The sequence below is a fragment of the Malaclemys terrapin genome, chromosome 1 (genome assembly GCF_027887155.1).
Source record: "Malaclemys terrapin pileata isolate rMalTer1 chromosome 1, rMalTer1.hap1, whole genome shotgun sequence".
NCBI classification, from domain to species: Eukaryota; Metazoa; Chordata; order Testudines; family Emydidae; genus Malaclemys; species Malaclemys terrapin.
The window spans coordinates 15,471,218-15,499,141 of record NC_071505.1 but is presented as its reverse complement, the minus strand read 5'-3'; the positions used below and the strand labels follow the sequence as shown (position 1 = coordinate 15,499,141).

The 27,924-nt window shown below is 42.9% G+C and overlaps 1 protein-coding gene across 2 annotated transcripts; it reads left to right on the top strand.

Annotated features, from left to right (window-relative positions):
- Nucleotides 1-655: 655 nt before the first annotated feature.
- Nucleotides 656-27,924, top strand: SEPHS1 (selenophosphate synthetase 1). 2 transcript variants are annotated; one of them, XM_054016704.1, is made up of 9 exons: nt 656-818; nt 4,183-4,441; nt 7,271-7,374; nt 14,293-14,400; nt 15,426-15,580; nt 16,506-16,596; nt 19,539-19,638; nt 22,210-22,422; nt 26,628-27,924. In XM_054016704.1, exons 2-9 carry the CDS (start codon nt 4,249-4,251, stop codon nt 26,840-26,842), a joined length of 1,179 nt encoding a protein of 392 aa, XP_053872679.1. In that variant the 5' UTR covers nt 656-818; nt 4,183-4,248; the 3' UTR covers nt 26,843-27,924. The 2 variants fall into 2 exon arrangements, with proteins under 2 accessions (XP_053872679.1, XP_053872670.1); XM_054016695.1 differs by lacking the exon at nt 656-818 and adding an exon at nt 1,080-1,655.

The window sequence follows — 27,924 nt, the reverse complement described above, 5'->3', positions numbered from 1 at the left end:
CCGCGTGCGGCGCAGAGCCTGGGGGAGCAGTGTGTGGGGAGGGGGGGTTAACCCCCCCGACTTGTGCCGCGTGGAGCCCGGGGGGGGGTAGGGAGTTAGCCCCCAGCCCGTGCTGCGCTGAGACCGTTAAGGGGGCAGGGCCCGACGTGGGGGGGGAGGGAACTCCCTGACTCGTGCCGCGCGGTGTCCGTGGGGGGGGGAGGCAGTGTGTGTGTGGGGAGGGGATTAACCCCCGGCCCCTGCCGCGCGGTGTCCGTTGGGGGGGGGGCAAGGCCCGGCGGGAGTAATGTATGGGTGGAGGAGGGGTTAACCCCCCCCGACTCGTGCCGCGCGGAGCCCGTTGGGGGGGGGGCAGTTCCCGGCAGGGGGTGGTATGTGTGGGGGAGGGGTTAACCCCCCGACTCGTGCCGCGCGGAGCCCGTTGGGGGGGCAGTTCCCGGCGGAGGGTGGTATGTGTGGGGGAGGGGTTAACCCCCCGGCCCGTGCGGCGCGGAGCCCGTTGGGGGGGCAGTTCCCGGCGGAGGGTGGTATGTGTGGGGGAGGGGTTAACCCCGCGCGGAGCCCGGGGGGGGGGGAGCTGGGCCCGGGGTGTGTGTGCGCGCGCGGGCGCAGAGGGGGTTAACCCCCGGCCCGTGCGGCGCGGAGCCGGGAGGGGGACAGTGTGTGTGTGTGTGTGTAGGGGGGGGCATCCTCCCCGCCCGGCGGCGGCATTTCCATTCAGGCGGCGCTGAGGGAGCCCGGCGCGCCCGGTGCATTGTGGGACTGGGTTGGGAGTCCCGTTCGCGGGAGGAGGCGGAGGGAGGGCGAGGAGCGAGCCGGTAAGAGGGAGACCTGGGGAGGGGGGGGGGCAAGCGGGGAGATTTAAAGGGGAATCCGCCTCCGCCGTTAAACACCCGGCCTTGCACTGGATGGCGGCTTCCCCGCGTTGTGGGGGCCGGCCGGGGCGCATGGGGCATGCCTGGCCCCAGCCCCTGAGCCCGGCCGCGGGGGGGCGGGGGAAGGGGATGCGAGGCGCCGCCGGGGCCGCTTTAAAAAACTCCCGGCGGCGAGGCTGGCAGGCGATGGGTTAAATTTTTCACCCGCCGACATTTTTGCTGCCGCTGGGGCCCGGCGCCGTGGAGTCCCCTGGCCGGGGAGCCTGGCGCGCGCCGCTCCCGGGGAACGTTCCATCCCCTCCCCGCCCTCCCCGGGGCTGCGGCGGCAATGGGGGGCGGCTGCGGCTGTTCGTCTTTAAACGCTGTCCCTGCATCTCTGCGTCCACCGAAGGGTTAACTCCGCTTCTGCTGACATTTTACCTGCCTCCCCCCGCACTTTTGCTGCTAATAATTTCGTGTGTAAGGGAGAACATTCTCTCCCCCCCCCCCCCGCAAAGATCTGTTTGTAGGAGCCTCCTTTGGGGGGTTCGAAGGGGATTGCTGTGTGCACGGTTCTTTCCTGTGCACAGCCAGCCAGGCTCCCACACGGCTGCACAAAGAGCAGCAGTAGAGGCCCTTGCTTGCCTTTAAAGGCAGCAGCTTGAAATTTAAGGTGTCCCAGAGCCATGTCTCTCCGCAGCCTTCTGCGCTACACTCCATGGAGAAATGCTCGTTGCAGTTCTTCGCCTTGTAGATGCCCCTCATTTGTGTTGCTATTCCCCGTCATTGGGTTTATTTTGGGTAGGTATCTGGTCCTGTTCCGCAGTCATTTTTTTCCTCACCACCCTCCAACGTACATTTTTATTTATGGTCAGGGTTGTAGAGTGGCAAGGGTTAAACTCTACTAATATTTGTCATTGTTTTAAAGTAACAAACATCTGGAGTATATGGGCGATTTGTTCTAATGGAGAGGGTTGTTTATTTTGCAAGTACACTGGATGCTAGAAATGCATGTTTGTGCAGGGTGCCAAAAGTCACATGAAATTGGATCTTGCAAGGTTGCTTCCATGGCAGTGTCCAAAATTATTGCATGCAGCACATTCAGATCTTCACCATGAAGCCTTTTGTGCTCCTTTCCCTATTGAGGTTTTTAACTAAATAACTTTGTCACTTGTGTAGTTCAACGTTTATTTTTAAAATCAGGGAATATATTTAAGTGCGTGTATTAGTGCTCAAGACTATGCAAAAAGTTCTGCTTGTTGTCTTTGGCCTCTAAATCCTTTCCTATAGAAGTGGATAGGGGGTGCTAAGAATACACCAGGGTTTGGGTAAGTGAAGGGAAATGTTTCCCCACTTGGAAAACGCAATTTTTTTACAGTTTTTCTGGAAATAAGTAGTTCGAGTTCAAAAATATCTTTCCATTAAAAGCCACTTTTTTTCTCCTACTTCTTTCCACAGGTTGTTTTCTAGTTAGTATCCTCTCTGATTGCTAGTGCCTATTGCCTTGCATTGAAGACAAAAGTTACAAACCAGATGCATTGCTCACCCAAAACACGTTCTTGTAATGAGCGCTTGGATTACTGCCCAAGCTTGGGCTTTTGAAGATTTGTTTTAAATAAGTGACACGCCTCCCAGGGAAGGAGGGAAAATACTGTAAATGGGAGTTCAGTTCCTAATCAGACCTTTTCAGGGACTTTAAAACTTGAATTGCTATTCTATACTATAGTCAATAAAATAACATCTCTGAGAGTTTGTAGAACTTGTTAAGAGGCAGCCTGTTATAAGCACTATACTAGCAGACCCATTTGCATAAGGCTGTAGATAATTTTTTTTTTGAATGGTACCAAACATACTGAATAGAGGCCAGTAGTGGTGCTGAACTTTTCAGCGTAACCCAGTATCAACATGATCAGCAGTCACTCAGTGCTGCATGTTGAACACTTTTGATAGGCATGACATTTGCTTTCTAAGACCCTACTGCATGTAGGTCACTTTAAATAATTCCAGAAAAACTTTTTCTTCAAGGAAGATAAATTGCACCATATCACCACCATTCCTGTTTAGAAGTTAAACGCTTCAGTTAGGCCTCTTATTAGTTTTGGAGTGTGCTGTATGTCTGACTCAGAGTGGAAAACGTCTTCTAAAATTAGATGTGCATTGTTAAGAATTTTATTAAATAAATTTCATCAGTGTCTTTTTACATGAACTTTCTAATGGGTGGTTTACTCTGATTAAGTATGTTCAGTTCCAAAAAAAGTCCTGAGAGGCATGAACTCTGTTTCTTTTGAACAGCTTTAGTGTATGAACATCATAAAATATGCTTTTAGAGGAAATATCCTAATTAAATGTTTTCCTTTCTTAATGCTTTATATTACTAGCACATAGGTCTCCTAGGGAAAATAGACCACTGGTGTGAACAGGTGTATTTCTGTTGACTCCAAATGAGTTGTACCCTCTTAAACCAGAACTGAACTTGCCCCATTGTTTGAAAGGTGTCATTTGAAATAAAGAGGCTTTTGCCCAAGGTTCTGATCTTGCAATGAGCTTAAGCTTTGTCTACACTATGCACCTTTTAGCGACACCCGTGCCGCTAAAAGGTACGCAGTGTAGCTGCTGTTTGCCAGCAGGAGAGAGCTCTCCCACCAACAAAAACTTCCCCCAACAAGTGTCAGCAGCTTTATCGGCAGGAGAGTGCTCCTGCTGACAAAGCGCTGTTCACACCGGTGCTTTTTGTCGGTAAAACTTTTGCCATTTGGGGTATGTGTGTGTGTTTGTTTTTTTTTAAACACCCCAAACGACAAGTTTTGCTGAAGTTCCATTGTATACAAAGCCTTAGTGTACAAAGCCCCCGACCCTGAGCATATTGCAGGATCAGGGCCTAAAGCTCCTCTTGGGGGTTGTTCCCACTTACACAAACATATATATATATCTATATCTATATCTGTTAAGTGAGGTCTGCGGACTTTTTTTTTTTTTTTTTTTTTTTTTAATTAAACACTAGTGTGGCATGACTAGGGGAAAAGTCATATCACTCCTCTGACTGGCCTGACAGTGTTATAGTTTAAATGTCAGAAGATGGAAGAGGAACCATTCCTTTGTAGTCTCAGGAAACTTATATTGTGGGATATGCCCTCCTATTGTAACAGATGATGTCTGCTCAATGCTTTGCTTTGCTTTACTTATTTAAAAAAAAAAAAGGGATGGGGGGCAAAAAGATCCCTCCCCAAAAACCATGAATATTTTGATATATATTATTTACAGTACATACACTAACTTGTTGTCTTGTAGGTTCTAAGAATTTTCTAATGTTCCCAATTTTTCTAACTAGGTTGATCAGCAGAGAAACCAACAGATACGTTTGCTCAAGGTGGGGGGGAAGGTAGCACTCAGAACCATGTCTGTTCGGGAGTCCTTTAACCCAGAAACTTACGAACTGGACAAGAGCTTCCGACTGACTCGATTCACTGAACTTAAAGGCACAGGCTGTAAAGTGCCTCAGGATGTTTTACAGAAACTGCTTGAGTCCCTACAAGAAAACCATTTTCAAGAAGATGAACAGTTTCTGGGAGCAGTTATGCCCAGGTTGGGTGAGTGTTTGTTTCTCTAGTAACAAGTGATACTGCTGTTTCCCTGTTTCATAAACAGTAGATCAAGTTGGCTGTTAGCCTATTAATTTATTAGCTTGCTCATTTAGTTTAAAATTAAAGTGTTGTCCGATGCATATACATTAACATAATAGGGATTGTGTCCAGAAATGTGAAGGATAAACCTGCAGTTGTCATCTTGCTATACAAGAATAATAATTTTGTACTGCAATTATTAATATCCTTTCTGCAAAGCATTTAACTATGAAGGGGGAAAAAGGAGCTATGAAATGACTCTAAAAGTATAGAGAGAGAGTTCTTATAATATAAGAAGAACAATAGTCTTTTTCACTAATAGTCTGTACATGAATTATGTGGATGTTCAGTAACCAAAATAGTAACAATTGATTTCTAAAAGCAAATGTATCCATTTTAGTATTTCCTCAGTGAATGCAAAATAGTCATAGTACTGTTTCAGAATTATCTATATAGTTTTGGGGTTTTCCCCTAAAATATTGAACAGTTTATTTTCTGACTTAAAGTGAAACTGAGAATTGATTGTAAATAATTATCCAGCTCCCAAGTCCAGCCTCCCTTCATTTCTAAATTGAATCCACCGTTGTAAGCCAAAAGGGAAGGGAAAAAAAAATCAGTCTTTCAGTCCTCTCATTGTGTCATGTTCTTTATAACTTTTCTGTTCTCCCTGTAGAGGTTTTATGGGAAAGGCTGTCTCTCCAAGACCTATATGGCTCTTGCCAGATTTGCTTTCTCTTTGGTATTTGCATAGTGATGCAAGGAGAACAGAAAAGTAACCTGCAAAAGCAACCTTCACAGGGAACAGGGTGCATGTGGATATTTTGATACCAGCTACAGTTCCTAATATTGATATAGATAAATTAGTCAAGACAAAATGTTTAATGACAGGTTTTTAATTCAGTTCATCTGTTTATTTAGCCCTATGTATTTAATCTCTTCTCCAAAGTGCAAATTTTAGAAATTCTTCCACTTCAGGCTTATCAACATATTTGTTTTTGAAAATATTTTACTGTTCTTTAATCTGGCATACAGTGAGTTCACTTTAAACAATTTTAATGTAACTAGATAACACTTATTAGACTAACAGGTCACAACACGGTTTTCCCAAAGAGGGCAGAATCCGTGAAAATCAGTAGAAAGCCAATGTTCCCACTTAAACAAAGGCAATCTTTGTATGAAATATATCTATGAAGTAATTGTGTGTGAGGCTCAGTGGCAATATAATTTAAGAGGACCCATGATAAGGGACACTGATCTCATTCTGGCCCAAAATTTAATGTTTGTGTGGCACCTTTGTTTAAATAATAGAAATGTTTTCATGAGTTTAAAAAAAAAAGGGGGGGGGTGCTCGTTTAATTGGATTTAATTAGTCCTCTGCAGTTTTCCACCCGCTGTTGTTTCATGAGAGCTAGAAAGCAAAACTGGCTCTAAACAACAATGAAATTGCTAGTTGAGTTTTTATTGTTCAGCCTTATGAATGGGCAACAATAAATGGGGGGAGAGAAAATAAGTTAAAAGCTGGAAGGAATTTTTCAAAACTTAGTTTTCTCACCTGTGTTATTAATAGACTTACTAAGTCTTTTTAAAATGTACTTTAAGATGAATATCCCTTTAACAAATGCATCAAGAAATGCATTTGGCAGTATTTCTTTTGATGTTTTGTGCTTTATAAGAAGGCCAGTGACTTCCTTATCCATGTGTATGGATGGTACTTCTGAGATGCTGTTCGGAAGGAAAATACCAATAATAGGATTTGCAGAATTGGGCCCTACTCCCGCAAGTAGTTATGACTCACTCAGAGTAGTCCCAAATGCAGTTCAGAATACTTCCATGAGTAAGAGATTGCCGATTTAGGTACTCAGGCCCTAATCCTCTGAGCTCTTATGTATGGCAGAATCTTTTGCCCTTGTGAAACCCCACTGAGATCAGTAGAGCTTCACACAATTACAGGGGGTCCATGTGTGTGAATCAGCTTGCAGAATGAGGGCCTAAGATGTGGACTGCAACACATTTAGCGTTTTTTTTCCAAAGTGGGGAGAGTATATATTGAGGATATATAGCCAACCGCTTCCATCAGAGTGGTTTAGTTTCAGCATCTTTCTTGGTATGGATTTATTAGGATGGAAGACCAATGGATTACAAAGCTTGTTTACCAAGGAATGTTGCTACACAATTGGTGATCATGTGGGTACCAAAAGCTTGGATGGCACAGTAAGACTGCCAATAACAGATTTAGACTGAACATCCAGCAAGACTGTCTTAAGGACCTAGCTAGAGATTGATCTGGGCCGTGCTTGATCTGCCAGAAGGCTACGTCCCTTTGTGATTTGCCATGGTGATTGTGATAAATTATTACTGAAGATTAAAACTACTGTTACAATGTTTTGGCAAGATGTTCTGAGAACAGCCACCTACCAAACTTGAAGTGCATCTGCCAGGTTTCTCCCCAGAATGATATAGTACAGGGCAAGCATTTTCAAAAAAGAAGAAACCCCCATCATAATTAAACTTGCCATACATTATTCAATTGCATTAGATTGTAACTCAAGGATGTGCTCTTACATTTATAGCTTTCCCACTTCAGTTTCCTGTCCCATTCTCAAGTTTTTCTTTGTCTTAGTTTCTTTCATTTGTTTAAAATATACCTCCTGTAAGGAACAGAATCGTGATAGTTGCTTCTTTGGCAGTGGCTTGTATTTCATAGGCCTGTTTTACAAATTCCCTTTTATTGAGAATTACAGTCATCTAAGGGATGAATAAATTATTCAGTTTATTGATGGTTTCTTGTCCTTGCAGGAATTGGGATGGACACTTGTGTCATTCCTTTAAGACATGGTGGTTTGTCTTTGGTCCAGACAACAGATTACATTTATCCCATTGTGGATGACCCTTATATGATGGTAAGTTGGCTAAACTTGCAATTACATGTATCGCTGACTTTGATTTGTGCTTTCATTAATCTGAGTTGTCTACGCTGGTGAGAACTTGCTGTCTTGTACAATCAGCCATTGCACTGGTTGGTTTGTCATGTTCTGTGTGTCTCAGAGATATGTATGAGACAAAGAAACTCTTTCATATTTTCACTCCCGTGTCATTCCCATATTTGCCAATGCAGTTGCAGCAATGCTTTCTAAAGAGGGGTATGTCAGGAGAACAGCTAAGATTAAAAACAAAGCTGCCCCCTACTGCTGTTCAGTTAGTCACTTTGGTTGGGAAAGTGCTATTGAGGGAAATGGGGTTCTCTGTGAGGTACTGAGCAAACTGGTTCAGATTAAATAGAAAGCCCCTCTTATCCTCTGACCTACTCACGGAACCAAATTCCAGTTGGGATGTTTTTTGGGGTTCTCAAATGATTAGATAAAATTGCAGGACTGGAAGAGCCTAAATAATCATACTTAGCAATTATATTGCACTCTTCAACTTCAGAGCTCTTTGCAAAATCACTAGTCTCCCCAACACTTCTTTGTATTGTTTCTACCTTGCAGATGGAGAAATTGAGATTCAGAGAGATTATGGCCCAGATCCTCACGGGTACTTAGGCACCTGACTGTCCAAGGTTATATAGCAAATCAGTGGCAGAGTGAGGATTAAAGTCCAGGAACAATAACTGGATTAGGATTTGGGGCTGGTTTCCAGTTCTGTACTCAGATTATATTACTGCCTCTCTCACGAAAGAGATGCATGTGTTTTTACAGTGCTATGTGCACTGGTGGTGATCTGTATTATACACCAAAAATATTTTAAAAGACCATTATTAAGGTTGCCAAGTCAAGCACTCAAAAGTTAAGAAATACCCGAATTAAGGTTGCCTATGCAACCTTAATACAGCTCCCTTGCACGTATGCATTATGCTTCAGCTTTAATAACACGATCACAAACTATTTTTTTCTATAGCACCTCTGCCTCCTTGAGTACACCGGATGGACAGAGCTCAGGCAACCTTAATTTTGACATTTCCTAACTTCTGAGTGCTTGACTTTGCAACCTTGGTAATGTTCTTTAAACGAAGTTTGTGTGCGATTTTCTAGGTTTTTAAAAAATATATACTGAAAAAACAAATTCCATCATGTGGCATCGTAATGACACGCTTGTGGTTCATCAGCAGAGTTGGAACTTCTAGATCTACCACGCAGACCTCTGCCACTTGAACTAATGGAGTAACTGATATAATAGTAGGTTGTCAAACCTCTGTGTGGACCAGCACTAGAGCGGAATGAGACACACTTTGTCAGTGGATTTCCTAGATATTTGTTGACAGCAGAGGAACAGTGAGACTCTGTAATCTTGGGTTCCATTTCAAGCCCTGGAGGGGGTGGTATCATGTGGGCACTGACTCTTCTGACCATTTCCCCCAAGTTTGACCCCTTCTGTCTCATCCCTTCCAACCTGTCCCAGTTCTGTGTCTTCTCCATGTGATGGGTTGGATCACAGAACCCCCCTTGGGAGCTGCCACCCGATGTGCCAAGACTACTTCTGTCCCTGCCTTCCCTGCCAGTTCGGGGCCCCAGCACCTTGTCTTGCTGAGCCAGACGCTCCCGTCTGCTCCAACAAAGACCCAGGGTAAGAATTACTTGCCCCAAAGCTGCAGGTTTACCTGAAAGCAGCTAACAGAAGTGTTCTTGTCTTTAACACTCAGATGCCCAACTCCCATGGGGTCTAAACCGAAATAAATCCGTTTTACCCTGTATAAAGCTTTTGCAGGGTAAACTCATAAATTGTTCGCCCTCTATAATGCCAATAGAGAGAGATGCACAGTTGTTTGCTCCCCCAAGTATTAATACATACTCTGAGTTAATAAGTAAAAAGTGATTTTATTAAATACAGAAGTAGGATTTAAGTGGTTCCAAGTAGTAACAGACAGAACAAAGTAAGTTACCAAGCAAAATAAAATAAAACGTGCAAATCTATGTCTAATCAAACTGAATACAGATAATCTCACCCTCAGAGATGCTTCAGTAAGTTTTTTCCTCAGACTGGACACTTTCCAGGCCTGTGCACAATTCGTTCCCCTGGTACAACTCTTGTTCCAGCTCAGGTGGTAGCTAGGGGATTCCTCATGATGGCTCCTCCCCCTTTGTTCTGTTCCACCCTTTTATATATCTTTTGCATAAGGCGGGAATCCTTTGTCCCTCTCTGGATTCCCACCCCACTCGTTCTCAATGGAAAGACACCAGGTTAAAGATGGATTCCAGTTCAGGTGACATGATCACATGTCACTGCAAGACTTCATTGCCCACTTGCCAGCACACACATATATAGGAAGACTAACAGGTAAACACAGCCATCTGCAGACAATTGTCCTGGTTAACGGGAGTCAAGATTCCAAACCACCATTAATGGCCCACGCATTGCATAATTACAATAGGCTCTCAGAGTTATATTTCATATTTCTAGTTTCAGGTACAAGAGTGGTACATTTATACAAATAGGATGATCACACTCAGTAGATTATAAGCTTTGTAATGATCCCTTACAAGAGACCTTTTGCATGAAGCATTTTCCAGTTACATTATATTCACTCATTAGCATATTTTTATAAAACCTTATAGACTGCAACGTCACACTCCACTCCTAATTCCTTGTTCCAGTCTAAGGGCTGGTCTTCACTACCCGCCCGGATCGGCGGTAGAAAATCGATCTCTCGGGGATCGATTTATCACGTCTCGTTGGGACATGATAATCGATCCCCGAATCGACGCGCGTACTCCACCAGCCCAGGTAGGAGTAAGCGCCGTCAACGGGGGAGCCGCGGCGGTCGATTTGCCGCTGTCCTTACAGCGGGGTATGTTGGATCAGATACGTCAAATTCAGCTACGATATTCCCGTAGCTGAATTTGTGTATCTGAAATCGATTCCCTCCCCCCCCCCCCGTAGTGTAGACATAGCCTAAGTCTCTGCTCCTCAGACATCTCACCTCAGTCTCCTTGTTCAGCCCATCCTAGCCTCCCCCTATGGGCACACTCTGAGTCCCAGTCTTTCCCCTTTCCCACACCCAGTCCCAGTATCCTTGTCCAGCGAATCCCAGTTTTCACATTCCAAGGCTCCTCAAAATTGGGTTCTCCTCCCATCCCCTCCCTGTCTCCTTGTCCCTGTCTCTCCGCCTGGCTATTCCCAGTTTTCCCATCTGAACCCCAGCTCCTTGTAAGATCTGTATCTCCTCCCCCACCACACACACTGGTTCTGAATCTATCTTCTTGTCCAGGTAGCCCCAGTCTCCCTCCACCCAGCTCCCCCTCCATCTCAATGTTCTCTCCCCCTGCAAGCCAACTGGCTCAAAGTCTCACCTCCCTCCTCTCCCTCCCCTGCAGTCCCAGTCTTACCAGACTCCTTGTCTGAATTTACTCCTTTCCCTCCTGTCTGTATTTGAATCAGTTGGATTACTCCTCCATGACATCTTGGGGGCACTGAAAGGAGAGACAGGTGCCGTATTCTTAGTTCCGGTGACTGGCCCCACCCCAGCCTGGAGCAACCATTACAGGGAAAAGCCTTATGAGTCCACATAGCCTTGAGTTGAATCATGGGCAGTTGCTCTGTGAGGATAGCACATAATGTGCAGTTTGAGTAATATTAGGAACTGGGAGGGGATAGAGGACAGAATCTTTGGACATTTTAATTGATAAGCTCCTGGAAGTCTCTGCTGAGCATGTGCAAGCAGTGATTTTCTTTCTTTTTCTTCCAAGGGCTTATAACTGGGACAAATTTAGGTGGATTTTTCACATGGATAGCAAAAGGCTCATCTCTGACAAAAGGCCACCCCCTGCTGCCAAATTTCAAGCCCTTGCTTCAAAACATGGGGATGCTAGATCATTTCTAAGTAAAAGTTGCAATAATTTTTTAACATGGACAAAACATTTTTTCATAGCCTTATTTTTGGAAATGGCTGAACCATTTTGGCTGAAATTTTCCAACATTTAACCTGAGGCAGATGCGAGGCATGCAGAATTTCAGTCCAAATGGTTATAGTTTGGCAAAGTTCTAAGCAATTGAAAACCGCTCTTCTAAAGGGACATGTTGAGAGGAGCCTTAATAATAGGCGGTGTGTGCTACAAGCCCCGCCTGCAATATAAGAGGCATGTTTTAAGTACAGGAGCAGAAGAGAGCTTTGTTTTCATGAGTTGTCCTTACTCCTAAAAGTAGATCCATTTGTTTCAATGGGACTAATCATATGGCTAAAGGTTTGCAGGCTGAAGCCCCAGATAACCATCCAAGAGCTTGGACACTTATACCCAGGCTAACCACAATTATGAACCTTCTGGTGTTTGCCAATACTGGAGGCAAAGTAAGTGTGTTGCCAAGTTTGTCTCCACCTCAGTTTTCTCAGACTTGAGAACTGCAATTCCTGAGTGTGTCTCCCTGGGGGTTTTGCCTATTGGCAGGGTATTGCATTGCCATTAGGCCAGAGAACTGTTGTCATTGTGGTCTGGAAAACCTTATCACTTGTTCTTAAGAGAGGATAAACTAGCAGCTTGCTTGGTAAACACTGAAGATAGTGCTTAATAGTGTGATAATCCCAGTACAGAAAGGAAAATGACATGTTTGAGCCTCCTTAATCATCTACATAAACTAGCATTGGGTCTCCTTGGAGCCATGCAGTGTGCATAGTGAGCAAGCCTTTTAAAATAATTTAAAATACTCAATTATATTCCAGTTTCAGATATATGCAGAGGGCTGCACTAACATCAGTGGGGAGCTGTGTGTGTGTATCTGAAGTTGGATGATGGTCCATTGTGGTCAGATTGTATGCTGTAAAACAGTATGTTCAAAAGATGAGCTGGGCACTTTCTAGCAAAGTTAGAGACATGGTCTTTGGTCCAAAGAGCTTACATTCTAATATAACTCTTACAGTGAAGATTTGCACTTTAGTTTAAATATGATTTTTTTTTTTAATCTGCTTTCTATCTAGGATTTTTTTTTCTTTGGCCCAAATTGTTGTGCTTAAATATGTGAAGCAGTTATTTTATCATATTAAGGTTTTGGGGGAAATTCCAGAAAAATGGATATTAAAAACATAGGGTCAGATTCTGTTCCATCTCTATAGATGTAAATCCAGATGAACTTTATTACTCCTGAGGGAATTCTGTGCCAAAAATTAAAAATTATGCGCACAATATTTTAAAATTCTGCAAATTTTATTTGTCAATAAATGGGGCTCCAGCATAGCAGTGGGGAGCACAGGCCACTGGTTGCATTGAGGTGGGAGATCACCCTGAAGCCCTGACCTCCCCTGGTACTGGGACTCAGCAGTGAGGCTGCACCTGACCTGACACAGTGCAAGAGCTGGGCCTGCCCCAGAAACACCCCGGGGCCCTCCCGCTTTGTGCCAGGTGCACCAGGTGTGGGTGGGCAGGCTCAGCTGAGCAGGATCCAAGTGTGGAGGGGCTTAGTGTGGGGTGAGAGGTTTCTGTGTGGGGCAATCTGGGTGCAGGCAGCTCAGTGGGAGATTTGGATGCACAGGGGTTGTTTGGGGGTTCCGAGTGCAGGGGCAATGGAACTCTGCAGGGATCCAGGTGAAGGTCGTTGGGGTTCAGCAGAAGGGGTCTGGGTATGGGAAGATGAGACTCGGCGGGGGGTAGGTCTGGATGTGGGGGGGTGCTCACTGTGGAGGGGTCCACGTGTAGGGGGTAGGGCTTGTCAGGGTGAGGGTTTGATGAGCCTGATTAATGGGTGAGCCCCAGCTGCTGCCAAGGGGACACCACATGCTGGGCTCCCACTCCCCCCCATGATTCCCCTATCCCCTTTTCTTCTCCATCCTCCTCCTGTCATTTCCACATTCCCCTCCCCTTAGCCTATTCCATCCCTCTTTCCTCATTTCCCCCAGCCCCCCCCCCCCTTACCCAACCCTACTGCAGCACACAGAAGGGGAGCACAACTGACATTAGGACCCAAGAGGCAGCATTCAGTTGCAGTGTCAGCAGAGCTCAGAGACAGCCTCCTTCAGGTGGGCAGCTCTGCACTTGCAGAATTGGGGGAGGGATGGTGGCAGTGCACGTAACCCCATGTGGAATGTGCCCCCCCATGTCATTTTCTGCAGGGAAGCACAGGAATTGAGGGGGGGGGCTGTTTTCTGCGAGTGAGCAGTCACACAGAATCCCCCCAGAAGTACTTTATTAAAGCCTGTGGAGTTACCCCAGACCTACACCAATGTAATTGAGAACAGAATTTGGCGGCTGTTGTGGGTTTGGTTGGTTGGTTTTGTTTTGACATCCCTTCCTACTGGGCATGTTCTTCATCAGAGAGCTCAGTGTCTTCAGCTCTGTTCCCTCATCAAGGAGTGCTTGCTATCTCCTCTCTGCTCTTAACATTCTGACAAAAACTGTTTTGTAGGCTAAATAGGCCTTCAGTTAAGTCTGCATAACTGCATTATGTCCTGAGTGATATCTCTGCATTCCCATCAGTAGTTTTGCACAGGTATGACTGATGGGAACTTAGTAAACAATTCTGAGATAATGTAAAATAAGGATTGGAATCCAACTCACTGTCTCATAGCTATGCTGGTTCTGGAGGGCTAACAGAAGTAGAAAGCAGTATAAACTTACAGGGCTAGATCCTCAGCTGATGTAAATTGGCATATTATAGCTCCATTGACTTCAGTGGAGGTACGGATTAAGCCAGTTCAGAACTGGGCTCATTGTCATTAAAGAGAGCTGCTCTGATTTAGAGTAGAGATACGGAGCAGGTCTGTGGAGTGAGAACATGCCAGTTTTACAACCTCCGAGTATAATCATGTGTTAAAGACTAGGACTGTCCTATTCATGTGAAGTATTATCTGAACATACGGAAATATTGATCTGGATTTTTTGGTCTTTGTTTCTTTGCAGGGACGTATAGCTTGTGCCAATGTCCTAAGTGACCTTTATGCTATGGGGGTCACAGAATGCGACAACATGTTGATGCTCCTTGGGATCAGTAATAAAATGACAGATAGGGTAAGGTCCATGTTGATTACTGTGAAACAAATGAACCCAAATAACTATACCTGCCACAGTGTGTTACCCTAATTGATCATTTAGCTTTGCCGTACACATGTTAATGTTTTTTTCCTCAAAGTTTTGGGCCTTTTTAAAAAGGGACTCGGTGGGTGATCTCATAGGATGCTACACCTAAGAATCAGTCACTTGCATATTGATAGGACTTCTGTGTTTGCTTGCCGACAGGCTGGTCCTGAACAGCTCTTCTCTGGCTGCGCGTTTTCTGCCAGTACTTTAGTTGTCTTCTCCCAAACGGTGTCCCTGTTCCTGCTCAGCCCTGCACAGTAGGGGCCTGAGACAGCTCTTGAATACCATGTTGATAGGTGTGGTATAAGAACTTGTATAGGTACTCTCTGGGGTCTTTTGTGCCAGCTGATGTAATGCTTCCTTTGAAGCACTACTGATCGGGTGCCAAAGAAAGTGAGGTGGATTTTTGGAAAACACCAGCACCTGTGGCAGATGGCAAAGCAGAAAAAGACCTGCCCTCTTGGAGGAAGAGATGACCTGGGACCCTGTGGGTTGCTCAGCTGGGTGGGATAGTGGGAAACAGAACAGAGAGCAATCTCTTTTTCAGGGGCCAAGGGCCAAATTCCACTTTTCCCTATGGCACTAACATCCTGTGGGCTGCCCCAGATTAAACAGCAGGATGTTCTGAATTTGCAGAATTTTCTTCAGTCCATAAGGAGCAGAGACTTGGATCTATGCAATCCTTGGTTCATGTCCCAGCTTTTTTAGCTCCTGTGTGACCTTTTGGGGATGTTCCTTCAACATTTTACAAGGAGCTGTGAAACCATGACAGTACTGTATGGAATGTCAGTTGCTGGAGGCTAACTTTTTTTAGGGCTTGATCCAGCTTCTGCTGAATGAGAATCTTGCCCTGGACTTCAGTGGGAGCTGGATTGAGTTCCTAATGCCCTGATCCAGTTGTGAAATGAGTAGACACTGCTTATATGAAACTCTGACCTCTGTACTTTGATCTGTAGGAAAGGGACAAAGTGATGCCTCTAATTATCCAGGGTTTCAAAGATGCAGCAGAAGAGGCAGGAACATCTGTGACTGGTGGCCAAACAGTGTTAAATCCTTGGATTGTTTTAGGAGGAGTGGCCACTACAGTCTGTCAGCCTAATGAATTTATAATGTAAGTTAAATCACTGAACAAAATCGCATGGTGCCATATTAAAGGGTTAAATAAAGGTGTATCTTCCTTTTTAATACCATATCATGTTCTTTATTTTAATTTCTCCTGATGAATAAAGATGTATTTTCTCAGCATTTGGGTACTCTTGTGATGGATACCTTAGAGATATCTAAGATTGCTGCCAACATCTTTCTTGCATTGGTTTGCTTTTTCAAAAAGAGTGTACAGTATCAGAAATGAAACATTGTGCTCATATATGCTCCTTCAAGAGGCGGATTTAAGCTTTGGAACCTTTAGATCTCAATGATAGTTGGGGATGGAGAGCCTGGCTTCCTAAAACTGGTTAGGATGCTGATTTTTTTAAAATGGTATCTGAAGTACCATATTAATGATAGTTAAGAACACAAGAACTGTCACACCAGTGCTGTGCTTACAGCTTTCAGGCTATCCGTTACCTTGTATCCAACATTAGCCAATGTTGAATGCTATGGAGGAAGGCATCAACCCTTCCCTGTGTGGAGTATTATGCCATAAGAAGGAATTTCCCCCTGGCCACAGCTGGTGATTCAATGTATGCCTTGAATTATGAGGACTGATAACGTCCTTTGTTTCTTCTGTCCTAATGTACCCAACAACTTAATAGAAAAAACGCATGATCTTATGCAACTGCAGGCACTGTCCTTTATATGAAGATCTTATCTCCTTTTAAATATATTCATAAGCTCTCTGCCTCAATAATATCCTGTGACAATGAAATCCACAGGGTAATTATATGGGGGTTTTCTAAGTTGTATATGTCTTCTAAAAATATGAATTTTACGTGCAATGGAATGTATGGTATTGTGAAAATATAATTTCCAACCTAATACTCCTATTCAAGTGTAAATTTCACTTTGTAATTAATATAGGAACACTTTGTTTGCAGGCCAGACAATGCAGTGCCAGGAGATGTACTTGTGTTGACTAAACCCTTGGGAACGCAAGTGGCTGTAGCTGTCCACCAATGGCTAGATATTGTGAGTAAACTGCTTAGAATGGGGTGAAGTGTCTGTGATATTGCGTGAAGGGCCACAACATTTTGAAATGGGAATGCTCATTAGTTTAAGTAGTATTTAAGAGGATTGCTGTCTTATCCCTCTCCCCACACCCTGTGTCTGCCTTTTGTGTTTAGATTACAAGTTCTTCCAGGCAGGGGTTGTCTGCTACTCTTTGTTTGTACAATGCCTAGCACAATGGGGTCCATTTTTTGGTGGTCCTTAGGCACTACTGTACTAAACAAGATTAATAACAAAAAAAATGGATCTGGATGCCTGTCGATGAACAAAACAATGACTTGACATCCTGGGTGAAATGCTGGCCCCATTGACTTCAGTAGGGCCAGGATTTCACCCAATGTTCATGGACTTTCTGTATATGGGTAAATGGAAATATCTCAACAGTCCATTTATTACACTTTGAGTTTAAGAAATATCTATAGTTGCACTATGTACGTGGAAATATTTCCATGTGTTACTTAAGGCAAACATGTAGCTACAGAGCTGAAAAGTGATTGTAAAATTGGCATCTGTTTGTGATTTGGCTCTCACTGTATGTCTTCAGAATTACCACTGCTTAGTTTGCATTTTAAAAAGATGCGTTTTTACTGTTATGGGGACTGCAGAGCCAATAGGCTGTCAGAAGAGTGAGACAATATCTAATTTGCCTGGGGTGTCAGCCACTAAATTGCCAGATGAATTCTAATTCCAGAATCTCTGTGGTTAGCAAAAGAGGGGTGGGAAACTAGCTTGATTTTTCCCCCCCCATGGAGCCTAGGTTGAGTCTGAAGAATGGGCAGCTGGAAAAAACACTTATTTTCTCTTTAAATTTGTAAAAGAAGATCTAAGGTCTGATCTTGCAATCTGCGTAGCTGCAGAGTCCCACCCATGCCAATCAGATCTCAGGATGGCGGGCCTGAGAGAAAGTACCTAATGTGAAAGTCATTGGTGGGAAATAAATATGAAACAGCAAGATGACCTTTTTATGGTCTCTTTTCTGACCAAAATCTCACTTATTGACATGTTTCACTGACATACAGACTCACAAATGAAGGCTATTCTGAAGTGCCACATATTTCAAGTACTTCAAATTTTCCTTGACTGTCAACCAAAGCACTTTCTGCTATGAAAAACAGAGGCAGAAAGGAAATCGATGTATATCTTTAATTGTGAGCAAAAGAAAAATTCTGTTGAGGTTGCACCACCTTTTTTGTTCTCTTTTTTTAAAAAAGAAGAGAAAACCGAGATTACCCATCATATTTATCTATATATAAAGCTTCTAAAGGGGTATTACTTTATATTATATAAATAGATTCTTTGTACCAGAAAATGCTTTGAAGAGAGACTGCATGGTACAGCAACTTTTGTACAGGGAAGAAAGGAAAGCTTGAATATGGAGATTGATTACAGAGTAAAAAGTGAGCTAAAACATTAAATGTGGTAAAGAAGTAATGAAAGTTTCTTGCAGAGTATAGCTATAGGGATAATGAAGTGGAAGGATGCTGTATTAGGAAATATGAGTGGGCTTTGTGTCATTCATAGGCAAAAATGAAAAGGAAGATTTTAGAGTGAGAGTTGAAGATAGGAAATGATGCAGGGAAGATCTGCAGCCCACATCTGCCTCCTTCAGTTGTGTAGTCGCAGGGAGTGGAGCAAAGATTGAAGAGCATGGAGTGGGATTGCTCTGACTTGCAGATATCTAAGATGGGTCAGTACTTGATTGGGAGAACTTACAAATGAAACTGTGTGCTACAGGAAGGGGTGATGATATTGGTAGGTGGAATTCTTTTGAGTCATTACCAAACCAGTGCTCCAGCCTAATGGTAGAGGTAACTGTGCTACTGAAAGTACTCTCCTTCAGATACTGGTTAATACCAGTGTCCACTAGTGATTGTATAGATGTTCTTATAAGAGTGTTAATCACAGTGTCCTGACCAGATTCCAGCTTGGATAATTATATTTTCATCTATTCCAATTCTCTCCCTTGGTTTTTCATTGCATACACTTTTCACTTCCAATCTTAAGCCTGTTTTGTCGTGTTGCTCTGAACTGTTTGAAACAAATCAACTGTTAATCTAGATGTAGCATTATTTCCAGTAATGAATTAAGTTATCTCTGTTTGAGTATCCATTCATGAAGTGTTTGGGGATTGTTTGGGATGAAAGGCACCATATAAATACAAGTTGTTGTTAGCACATGATGTTAGAAAGGGATGGACTGTGGAGTAAATCTATGAAAACGTTTGGGGGGGAAAAAAGCAGGTAACTTTAAAATGGAGGTGAACCTTACAGGATGACATGATCCCAGCTTGCTTAGTGAGAGCATGCTCTCCCCTACAGTGCTCAGAACTGAGGGAACAATGAAAGATCATTTGAAACTCTTGCTGTCAGTCCTGAGGGTTGAACTCTTGTGTACTGGTGGCCCAGGCTTCCTGGTGGAGAGTTTCCAGCTGTGGAATTATTCCCTTTCTTTGTCCAAAAGTGCCTTGGTTTGCTAGATGTTGGAGCATGTTGTAAGGTGCATCTCTTTTAATCCTGCACAAGCTCTGTCTGAGGGAGGTATTTAGAGGATAGATTACCCTACTGCATCTTCCCACAGAGGGCAGTGTAAAATGTGTACAGCACTTAAATGTTGTATCTAATAAATCTTTAAATACAATGCCCTATGAAATGCAATATCTAGGCACAACAGGGTGATCAAATATAAATGGAGAAACTTGTTTTATATTTCTGCAAATGTAAAGACACATTAGTAAAATATCATTGACTTGAAAATGTTAGCCCTTTAAAAATTAAACTAAACATTCAAGAAGTGGAAGTACATCTTGGATTAAAGTTGCATACATCTGAATGCATTTTAAAACGCATATCCACAAAACTAAGAAAATAAACTAAATAAATCATGTCTCTCCTCCCACCAAATAGCCAGAAAAATGGAATAAAATAAAGCTAGTGGTAACTCAAGAAGATGTGGAGTTAGCATACCAGGAGGCAATGATGAACATGGCAAGGCTCAACAGAACAGGTATGAAGAATAAGAATGCCCTAGAGGTCTGGGTTTTTTTGGTTTTGGGTCGGTTTTCCACATTTAATTTCAGCTGTCTGCTGTGGGGAAATAAGCTACATCAGCTCAGCCTCTCATCTTTAATATGTTCAATGTTCATGAAGCAAGATTAAAAAGACACCTGTTAATTATATAGCAAAGGCACAAATGGTTCTTGAGATGAATGTTTTCCGGGTGAGTGAAGTAAATAACATGTGAGTTAGAGCAGCGGTTCTCAATTGGGGTTCTGTGGTCCCGTGAGGGGCTGTGAGCTGTTTCAGAGGGTCCATGGGGCCCTGAAGCCTGGAGCCCCAAGCTCCAGCACTTCCCACAGTACTAAAGCCCAGAGGTGCCGGGCTGAATCCTGGAGCCCTGGTGACCCCCTCAGGGCTGAAGCCCCAAGCCCCTGGGCGAAGTTGGAGGAGCATGGGGGGTGTTGCTCCCCCGAACTGCAGTGCCTTATGCAGAGTGGGGCAGTCCTGGGGTCAACTCCACCCCCCCACACACCTCCTCCTGTCCCCCAGCACCCCTAAGGCCCCACCCCCTGGCCAGAGTGGAGGCTGGAAGCTGGAGCTGAGCAATGCAGGGCAGCTGGTGCCATGGAGTGGGCAGCCGTGGCGTTCCCCCATCTTCTGCTGCTGGTGTCTGGGATTGCGGCTGCTCCGCCGCTCCCAGCCCCATTTGACTGCTCATGCAGCCAGTAAGCAGGGGTACCTGGCTCCGGGGCTGGCAGAGCTCTCGGGGAGCAGCAAATGCAGGGGGGCCCCTCCTGGCTCACAGCCCCTAACTACCCCTCTCCTTGCACCCTCCGCTACCCCTTGCCCGCATACAGCCCCTAGCTACCAACAACCCTCATTGCACACAGCCCCTAGCTACCCCCTGCCTGCACCCTGAGCTATTTTCAAACTTTTTGAGCTAGCATTCCCCCCTCCAAGTCCCCGAGTTTATAATTTTTGGCTGTGTCCCGTCCCTGTCTCCCCGCCTCTCCCCCCTCCCCCCAGCCCAGACAGGCTGGGTGGCCTGCTGAGGTGAGTCAGGGGGTGGAGGTGGCATTCTCTTCCCTGGGCCCTGCCAGGCACAGCTGGTCCAAGCCCCACCGGGCCTTGCTCCTGCAATATGGAAGTCAAATTATGCTTCTACCCAAGGCGCCCTCCGTCCGTCTCTTCCTCCCCCTTCTCTCCCCCCCGCCCCCTCCCACCGGCTGGGCCCTGGAATTTTTTATAGAATATTGGGGGGGGACTCAGAAAGAAAAAGATTGAGAACCCCTGAGTTAGAGAATATTTTAAAGGGAAATTGGAGTCTGTGCTGCTGCTGCTTTTTTTTTTTTTTTCCCCTCCCACCCCCCCGATGCCTAATGAAGCTCTGAAAGTAGGGGCGGTCAAAACTTTAAATTTAATTTTCACAAAAACTTTTCAAATAAATGATATTTTTCATTTATTTTTAATTCAAAATTTTATTCCAGGATCTTTCCCTCGTGCCAACCCCCTCTCCCCATTCTCATTTTCTTGCTTCCCTGTCTCCTCCCTTTTTCCTGCTGGAAAAAAGTGGTGTGTCAATTCTTTCCTTTAGTGTTTAGGGCTTTTTGCTTTTTACCATAGAAATAGCAAGCAGCGTGACACTATTTTTTGTTGGACATCTTTTTGGAGGGGGATAGAACTGAATATGGGAGTTTTTAAGCTTTAATTGAGGGTGCTGGGATGCTTAAAAATCTCTTCTCCTCTCACTTTCTCAGATTTTACTTCCTGGTACTTGCCCTCCCATTCCAAGAAAAAATAGACTAGATGACCTGGATTTCTAATATAAAAAACCCCTCTCAAACCTTGTTCATACATCAGAAAGTGCTTAAAAAGGGCAAAACATTTTTCTCGCTCCCCTTTGTAGGTCACCTTCAACAGCATTTAAATGCTCTTAACTAAAGCTATTGTCCTGCACGTGGAAGTTCCTTTCTACCGGCCAGGAGCTTGGCAATTACAAATGCCCAAGGATTCCGTGAATGCCTTGGTGGGGAGACTGGAACATTACGGCGTTGGCTCTGCTTGTCTGTCTCTACTGCCTGACCTGTACATGCTCTCTTCTCTAAGCCCTCGGAATGCAAAGTGCAGGTCTCATGTTAAAAGTTCTGAAGTAAATTTTTTGAAACCAACAAACCAATTCAATCTGAATCTCAACTTTACAGCTAATGGGCCAAGCCAAAACCCGGGGAACTCAACACCTTCATCCCCAAACGTTGGGTAAACTTGGATCTGGCACCATTAGCATGTTTTATTTAACATGCTCATAAATATAATTTAATTAAAAATTATATTTTGCTGTATTTAATTACACTGAAAAAAACACTGTCAAATCAAATGTTTAAAGGGAATCTGCTCAGTACCTGTGAATTTCTGTTGTCCTTATGTTTTAACTGACTTTTCCACTGAAAGATTTGAAGCTTGATGGTTTTTGTTAGAGCAGGGAGGTTAGATATTTATTTTAAAGGTCTGTAACACCATTTTAATTGTCTCTGTCATACTCTATAAATGTTACTTTCCCTGTTTATTTTTTCTTGTCAAGCTGCTGGACTCATGCACACTTTCAATGCACACGCAGCTACAGATATCACAGGATTTGGAATCCTGGGGCATGCACAGAACCTAGCCAAACAACAACGAAATGAGGTGTCCTTCGTTATCCATAACCTTCCTGTCCTAGCCAAGATGGCTGCAGTTAGCAAAGCATGTGGCAATATGTTTGGCCTCATGCATGGGACCTGTCCTGAGACGTCAGGTGAGTGGCTTATTTTTTCCCTTCAGAATTTCACATTATTCCAAAGGTGTAGCTACAAACACCATGTGTTGAGTTCTAAATGGTGTTACCAGGCTAGTGAGAGTGTTAGCCATACAGTTGCTCACAATTAACTTTTTCAGCCTGTGAACAAACCACCAAGCTATTTTGAATGTGCCTCTCTCGTCCCTTATGAAATACTGTATTTTAAAAACCTCTTGTGGGGAATATCTGAAACATTTAGCATTTACTATTAGTGATGGTTCTGAATTTCTTTAAATCCTTATTTCTTATTACAGATCAGTGAATATTTGAATATGTACATAGCTAGCACTGCATTTTCTCAAAAGTAACACTGCCTGCAATGCTACTGCCAATCAAATATGTATTTTGTATTTTTCTTTTATAAATCTGTATGAATTTTAGTACTGAATTGCCAACCCCAGAGACTGAAGCCGTCACTCTATCTAGCACAAGCATCAACTATGCAGGTTTATTCCCCCACTGTCCTGTGAATGTGTCGCAAACCTGACCTGGAGATACTATTGCTAGTATTGAGAAAGGAATTCAGTCTCTAAGATCCATTCAATACTTAGTCTCTCTAGAGACTGTCAAGTAAGATGCGGCTTGTAGTGATGATTTTGTCATATTTGCATTCGTCTATTAGAAATTAGGCTGATAAAACCAAATTCATTTCACATAAGCCTCTAAACAGCCATCAGGTGGCAACAACTGTTGGTCACTACCTCCTAGAGGTGCATTTGAACTGGAGACCAGGAGGTAAACAGCTCTGTATCTTCTTAATTCCCTGGCCATACAGCCTCTCAGAATAAGAGCTCTGTTCTTCTCCTTGAAGTTTCTCTCGCTACCTCATTTTTCCTCTTGGTCTCCCCTTGTTTCTTTACTCTCTCTTTTACTTTTTGTCACCTCTCCTCTTCACCCTCTGCATCTCTTGTCTCTCCTCTCTCCAAAAGTATTATTCAAGTTCTCTGCAGAAAGAGGGCCCCTGAAAGCAAAACATAGTCTGAAGATCTGGAAAGAGGTATCGCAATGAGAGCTATAAACTTTCCCCTAGTGAATATGCAACTTACTGTAATATGTTCAATTGTTCTTTAGCCATAGGTGTTTAAAGAGAAGCTCTGTCCTGGGGAGACTTTGTGGCTCAGATGCTTAGGATATGGAATATGATCCATTTCAAGAGTTCAAATCCAGACCCAGTCAGTACAGATGAAAAATATTATGTGGTGGCTATCTGGGGACTTACATGAATGTGTTTGCTAGTCTGAGTCCCATTCTTGGTGGACAGATATCTGCATAACAAACACCACCTCAGATGGGATTAATTGCCACCTTAGTTAGCAGTTGCAGAGAGGCCAAACACTGCCTGGGAATGGAGACTGAACTGAACTACCTTACTCTTTGAGGCTCTTCCCTCATGAGTGAGAGGCTGTGGTATAGCACTGTGCAAAAACTTGCACTGGTATATCCTGGCCCTTGCGCTATCCCTGCTCTGTGAATAGAGCACTTCAGTCTCGGGGCTGTCCATCCCTCACCTGGGGCCAGCACTGTCTTTTCCTAGAAAAGATGAAACTCTGGGAAACAAATTAGATGATTCATAAGGAAGGTGTGTCTCTTAAACTCTGTTGTGAATTCCTTTCAATTGGCTTCTCCACAATTATTTACATTCAGTGTAGATGTGGATGGATGTTGCTTGAATACCTCTCGCCAGTTTTACAGGTATTTATGGACTTGGATTTGACAGGTGTTACAGAACATGTGAGTTGGACTTTATGGATATGTATAGCATTTCCTGTATTTACTTGCAGGATAATTGGAGCAGTTACCCATTGTTTTCTTAAATTTCCTGAAATATTACATCTGTAGCTTCATATTTTGCAAAGAGATTTTTTGTAGCAGAGTACAGCAAATGATGGAAAGCACTCATAACCATTGTTTCTTGAGTATGCACCAATACCAGTGTTAGGGTGACAAAACTTTAATAACCAATAGTAGACTCTACATTAGGAGTTGGTGATGTATACATGGGGTGGTGGTGTTCAGATGAGAACTGTTTTCAGTGGAAACTTGCAAATAGCCTCAACTCATGACATCTCTCTAAAGATCATAAGGCAGATTTATCATTGGCATATTATAGCAGGATAGGCAACTAACAGGAGGTGCTGAGGGGGAAAATTGATAAGTGCAGGTTACTTCCTTGCACCTTTATTAATAATTTGTCCTGCTATACTTCCCACCACTCCTCCCTTTTGTCCAATTGGTATGCAAGTTGTTCACTGAATGCCAAATGCAAGTTATGTTGTTTTATTATTTAAACTTATTCTCTGACCCATTTGCATCACCAATGAAATCACTGTTGAATTTGAACCGGAGACTTCCAGGGGAATAGCACTTGCTTCCCCAGGGGTTAATTTGGCCCATTATGTTTGGAGTAGTTTACACATCATGGTGTTTTTTGCCTTTCTGCTTTTGTTGCTTTTGATTAAAGATAGACACAGGGGAGCGAATATCTTCAAATGCCTGGGAGATGTAGGTGTTTTCATGTGTAGCAGACATCGTGAGTCCACACACAGCACCTAGAAATAATGTTTATATATATATTATTTTTAATTACCATTACTGTTTAAGGCTGCAAAAGAAGTAGCTTTTCAATTAAAGATAGTTTCTGTTTCATGTAATTTCTTTCCCTTCTTGCCTATATGGGAAGAGCATGTTGTACATGAAGATACTCAGTATCCACAAAAAAAATCTGAAGTCCATGGCATGCTAGCAGCCTGCAGCTATACCCCTATAAGCTGTGATCCATAAGATTTTACAAGATGAGTAGGATTGGCACGCTTTTACAAGAGCTCAAAGAAACTCCTGTGTACTGCTGGGATTTTTGTGGGTGATTCAGTAGATGGTGCTCTTCTCCCAGAGTCTCTTCTAAATCAGTGACCTGCTATGATGATAGTGGGCACTGTGCTGCTGGATGTGCCATCCTAGATTAGATGTAAGACCCAAAGTCTTTACTATTTCTGGTCACTTAAGATACTGTGGCACTTTTCATAAGAGTAGGAGTGCCCTGGCTAAATTCTTCAGGGACTATCCATTTTCTGTACCAGAGGGTTGTGTGAGATTGCTATGTATCGAATGCGGTAGTTGTTTTAACATATCAATTCCTATATGTGTCTTTCCTACCATCAGGTGCTGTGAGGTATGATTAGTAAAATCTACTTATTTACAGAGCTTTTTATGGCACTTATTGCCGTAGTATCTGATCATTTCACATACACTATTAGATTTGTCTTCACAACAGCACTATGAGGTGGGAAGTATTTTCAGCTTTTTACACATAAGAAACAGGTGCAGAGAGATTAATTACTCTGCCCAAGGTCCCACAGGAAGAACCCAGATCTCAAAAAATCCATTCCAGTACCTTTCAATGCCCTGAAAAAGGATGGTCTTGCAAGTAATAGTTGGAAGAAAGGGGTTGAAGAAGTACCACAGTATTCCTATTTTTCTTAAGTGAATGTAAAATATGCTGTTTTCATTAGCAAACAATATTATTTTCAATCAATAATGAGCGTGTGGGAGAGGGTTTTGTGGAGAAGACTGTATATTTGAAAACGCTATTCACATAAGCAGCCCTACTAAAATCAGAGACACTAACTGAGCAAGACTTGTAGGGTCAGACCCAGACATAACTTTGGGTCACATTCTGACACCTTTACTCACCTTGAACAGCACCTTACTCTGTGAGAGGTTCCAGTGAACGCAGTGGAACTATTTGAGGATTAAGGTGCTATGCACATGGGAGTCAGGGTATCCGAATAGGGCCCTTTATTCATCATAATGATTATATGTGAATTTTTAGTAGGGGTGAGTTGCAATATTTGTTATAGTTTTGCAATGCCTTTGTTGTGTTTCAATATATCTTTTGTTGTCCTTAGCATGTTGCTTTTTCACTAACTTTTGCAGTGCTTATTTGGTTACACATTATTTGTTACATTTATGGTTATGGTAAGTTTGATGTTTCCCAGTGACAGCAGAAAGGCCTCCACCAAATCATCTTCTGCTGTCCTTATTCTTTCAGAGAAACTATGAAGCCAAGAAGAGTTTGCCTGAAGAAGGGCTGCAGGGTCAGGTTCTAAACGTTTTGATGTTGAAATGCAACCAAAAGTTAATGTGCTGATCCTTTTTCTTTGCAGGAGGTCTCCTTATCTGTTTACCACGTGAACAGGCAGCACGTTTCTGCGCCGAGATCAAATCTCCGAAATACGGCGAGGGTCACCAAGCATGGATTATTGGGATTGTAGAGAAGGGCAATCGTACTGCCAGAATAATAGATAAACCACGAATCATTGAAGTTGCACCACAAGTGGCCACTCAAAATGTGAACCCGACACCTGGTGCCACTTCTTAATCTAGATAAAATAGCTATTTGTTTTGTTTTTAAATAGATCTATTCCTTTATCATCCTACAATTAAAGAACTGTAAAAAGAAAAAAAAACTTCATTGTGTCTGCACATCTGATGGCCTTAGGTCAGTTTGAGTGGATACAATTAATAAAATAAAATCCATTGCCTTTTTTTCCTGTTACATTAACTGAAGATGCACCTAATCTTGAGGCAGCTTCTGAGTTGAGAATTATATTGTTATCCAATACTGTTGATTCATTTTGAATCTTTAGACACTTATCTCTTGCCGCATAGGCTCTTTTTAAAGGTGCTTTCACGTAGCACAGACATTACCAGTAGTAGTGTCAAATAGCAGTGTGTGTCCTTTCATTATATGTATATTTATCATTGTCTAATTTTGGATGCCTTGAATGATATTCTGGAAAGGCAGTAAATTGATAGGTGACACAGTGGGTATACTCAAGTAGTAAGAGGGTTGCATGATTACATTCAATCTTTGATTTGTAAAGTTTAGTTTTACTCAACAGCATCTACAACCCTGGACATTGCTTGGTAGCACACTCTGTTAAACAAGCAAGTGCTAACTTTGCATGGAAAGCACTTCATAGTTGAAGGAGAAATTTTAATTTCATTATTTGTAGACCTGACAATATTTACTGTATTATCAATAATTGTTTTCTTTATTGATAGTAAGGAAAAAATAATAATTGCTCAGTTTTGCAACGTGATTGGATGTGCTATAGTGCAACAAAGGAATTGCAGACCAAAAGGAGTTTTCTGTATAATATTCATTTACAATTCACTATATAATTAACTACACAAATAATTTTTAAATATAATCACTTTAAAAACAAACCTCTGTTCTGTGGATGGTAGTGTTTAATACATTTTACATTTTGTATAGTGATTACAAACCTTTTTTTGTTTCTTTAAAATCAGCAGCTGTTTAGTATATTTTTAGTATTTTTGTTCTTTGCTCAAATACCTTTTGTGAACGCTTCTGTGATCTGTGTTTAAAATCTACATTGCCAACTTTGCAGCTTGAACTTAAGCTTGTTGTTCAAATAAATATTTAATTTTTTTTTA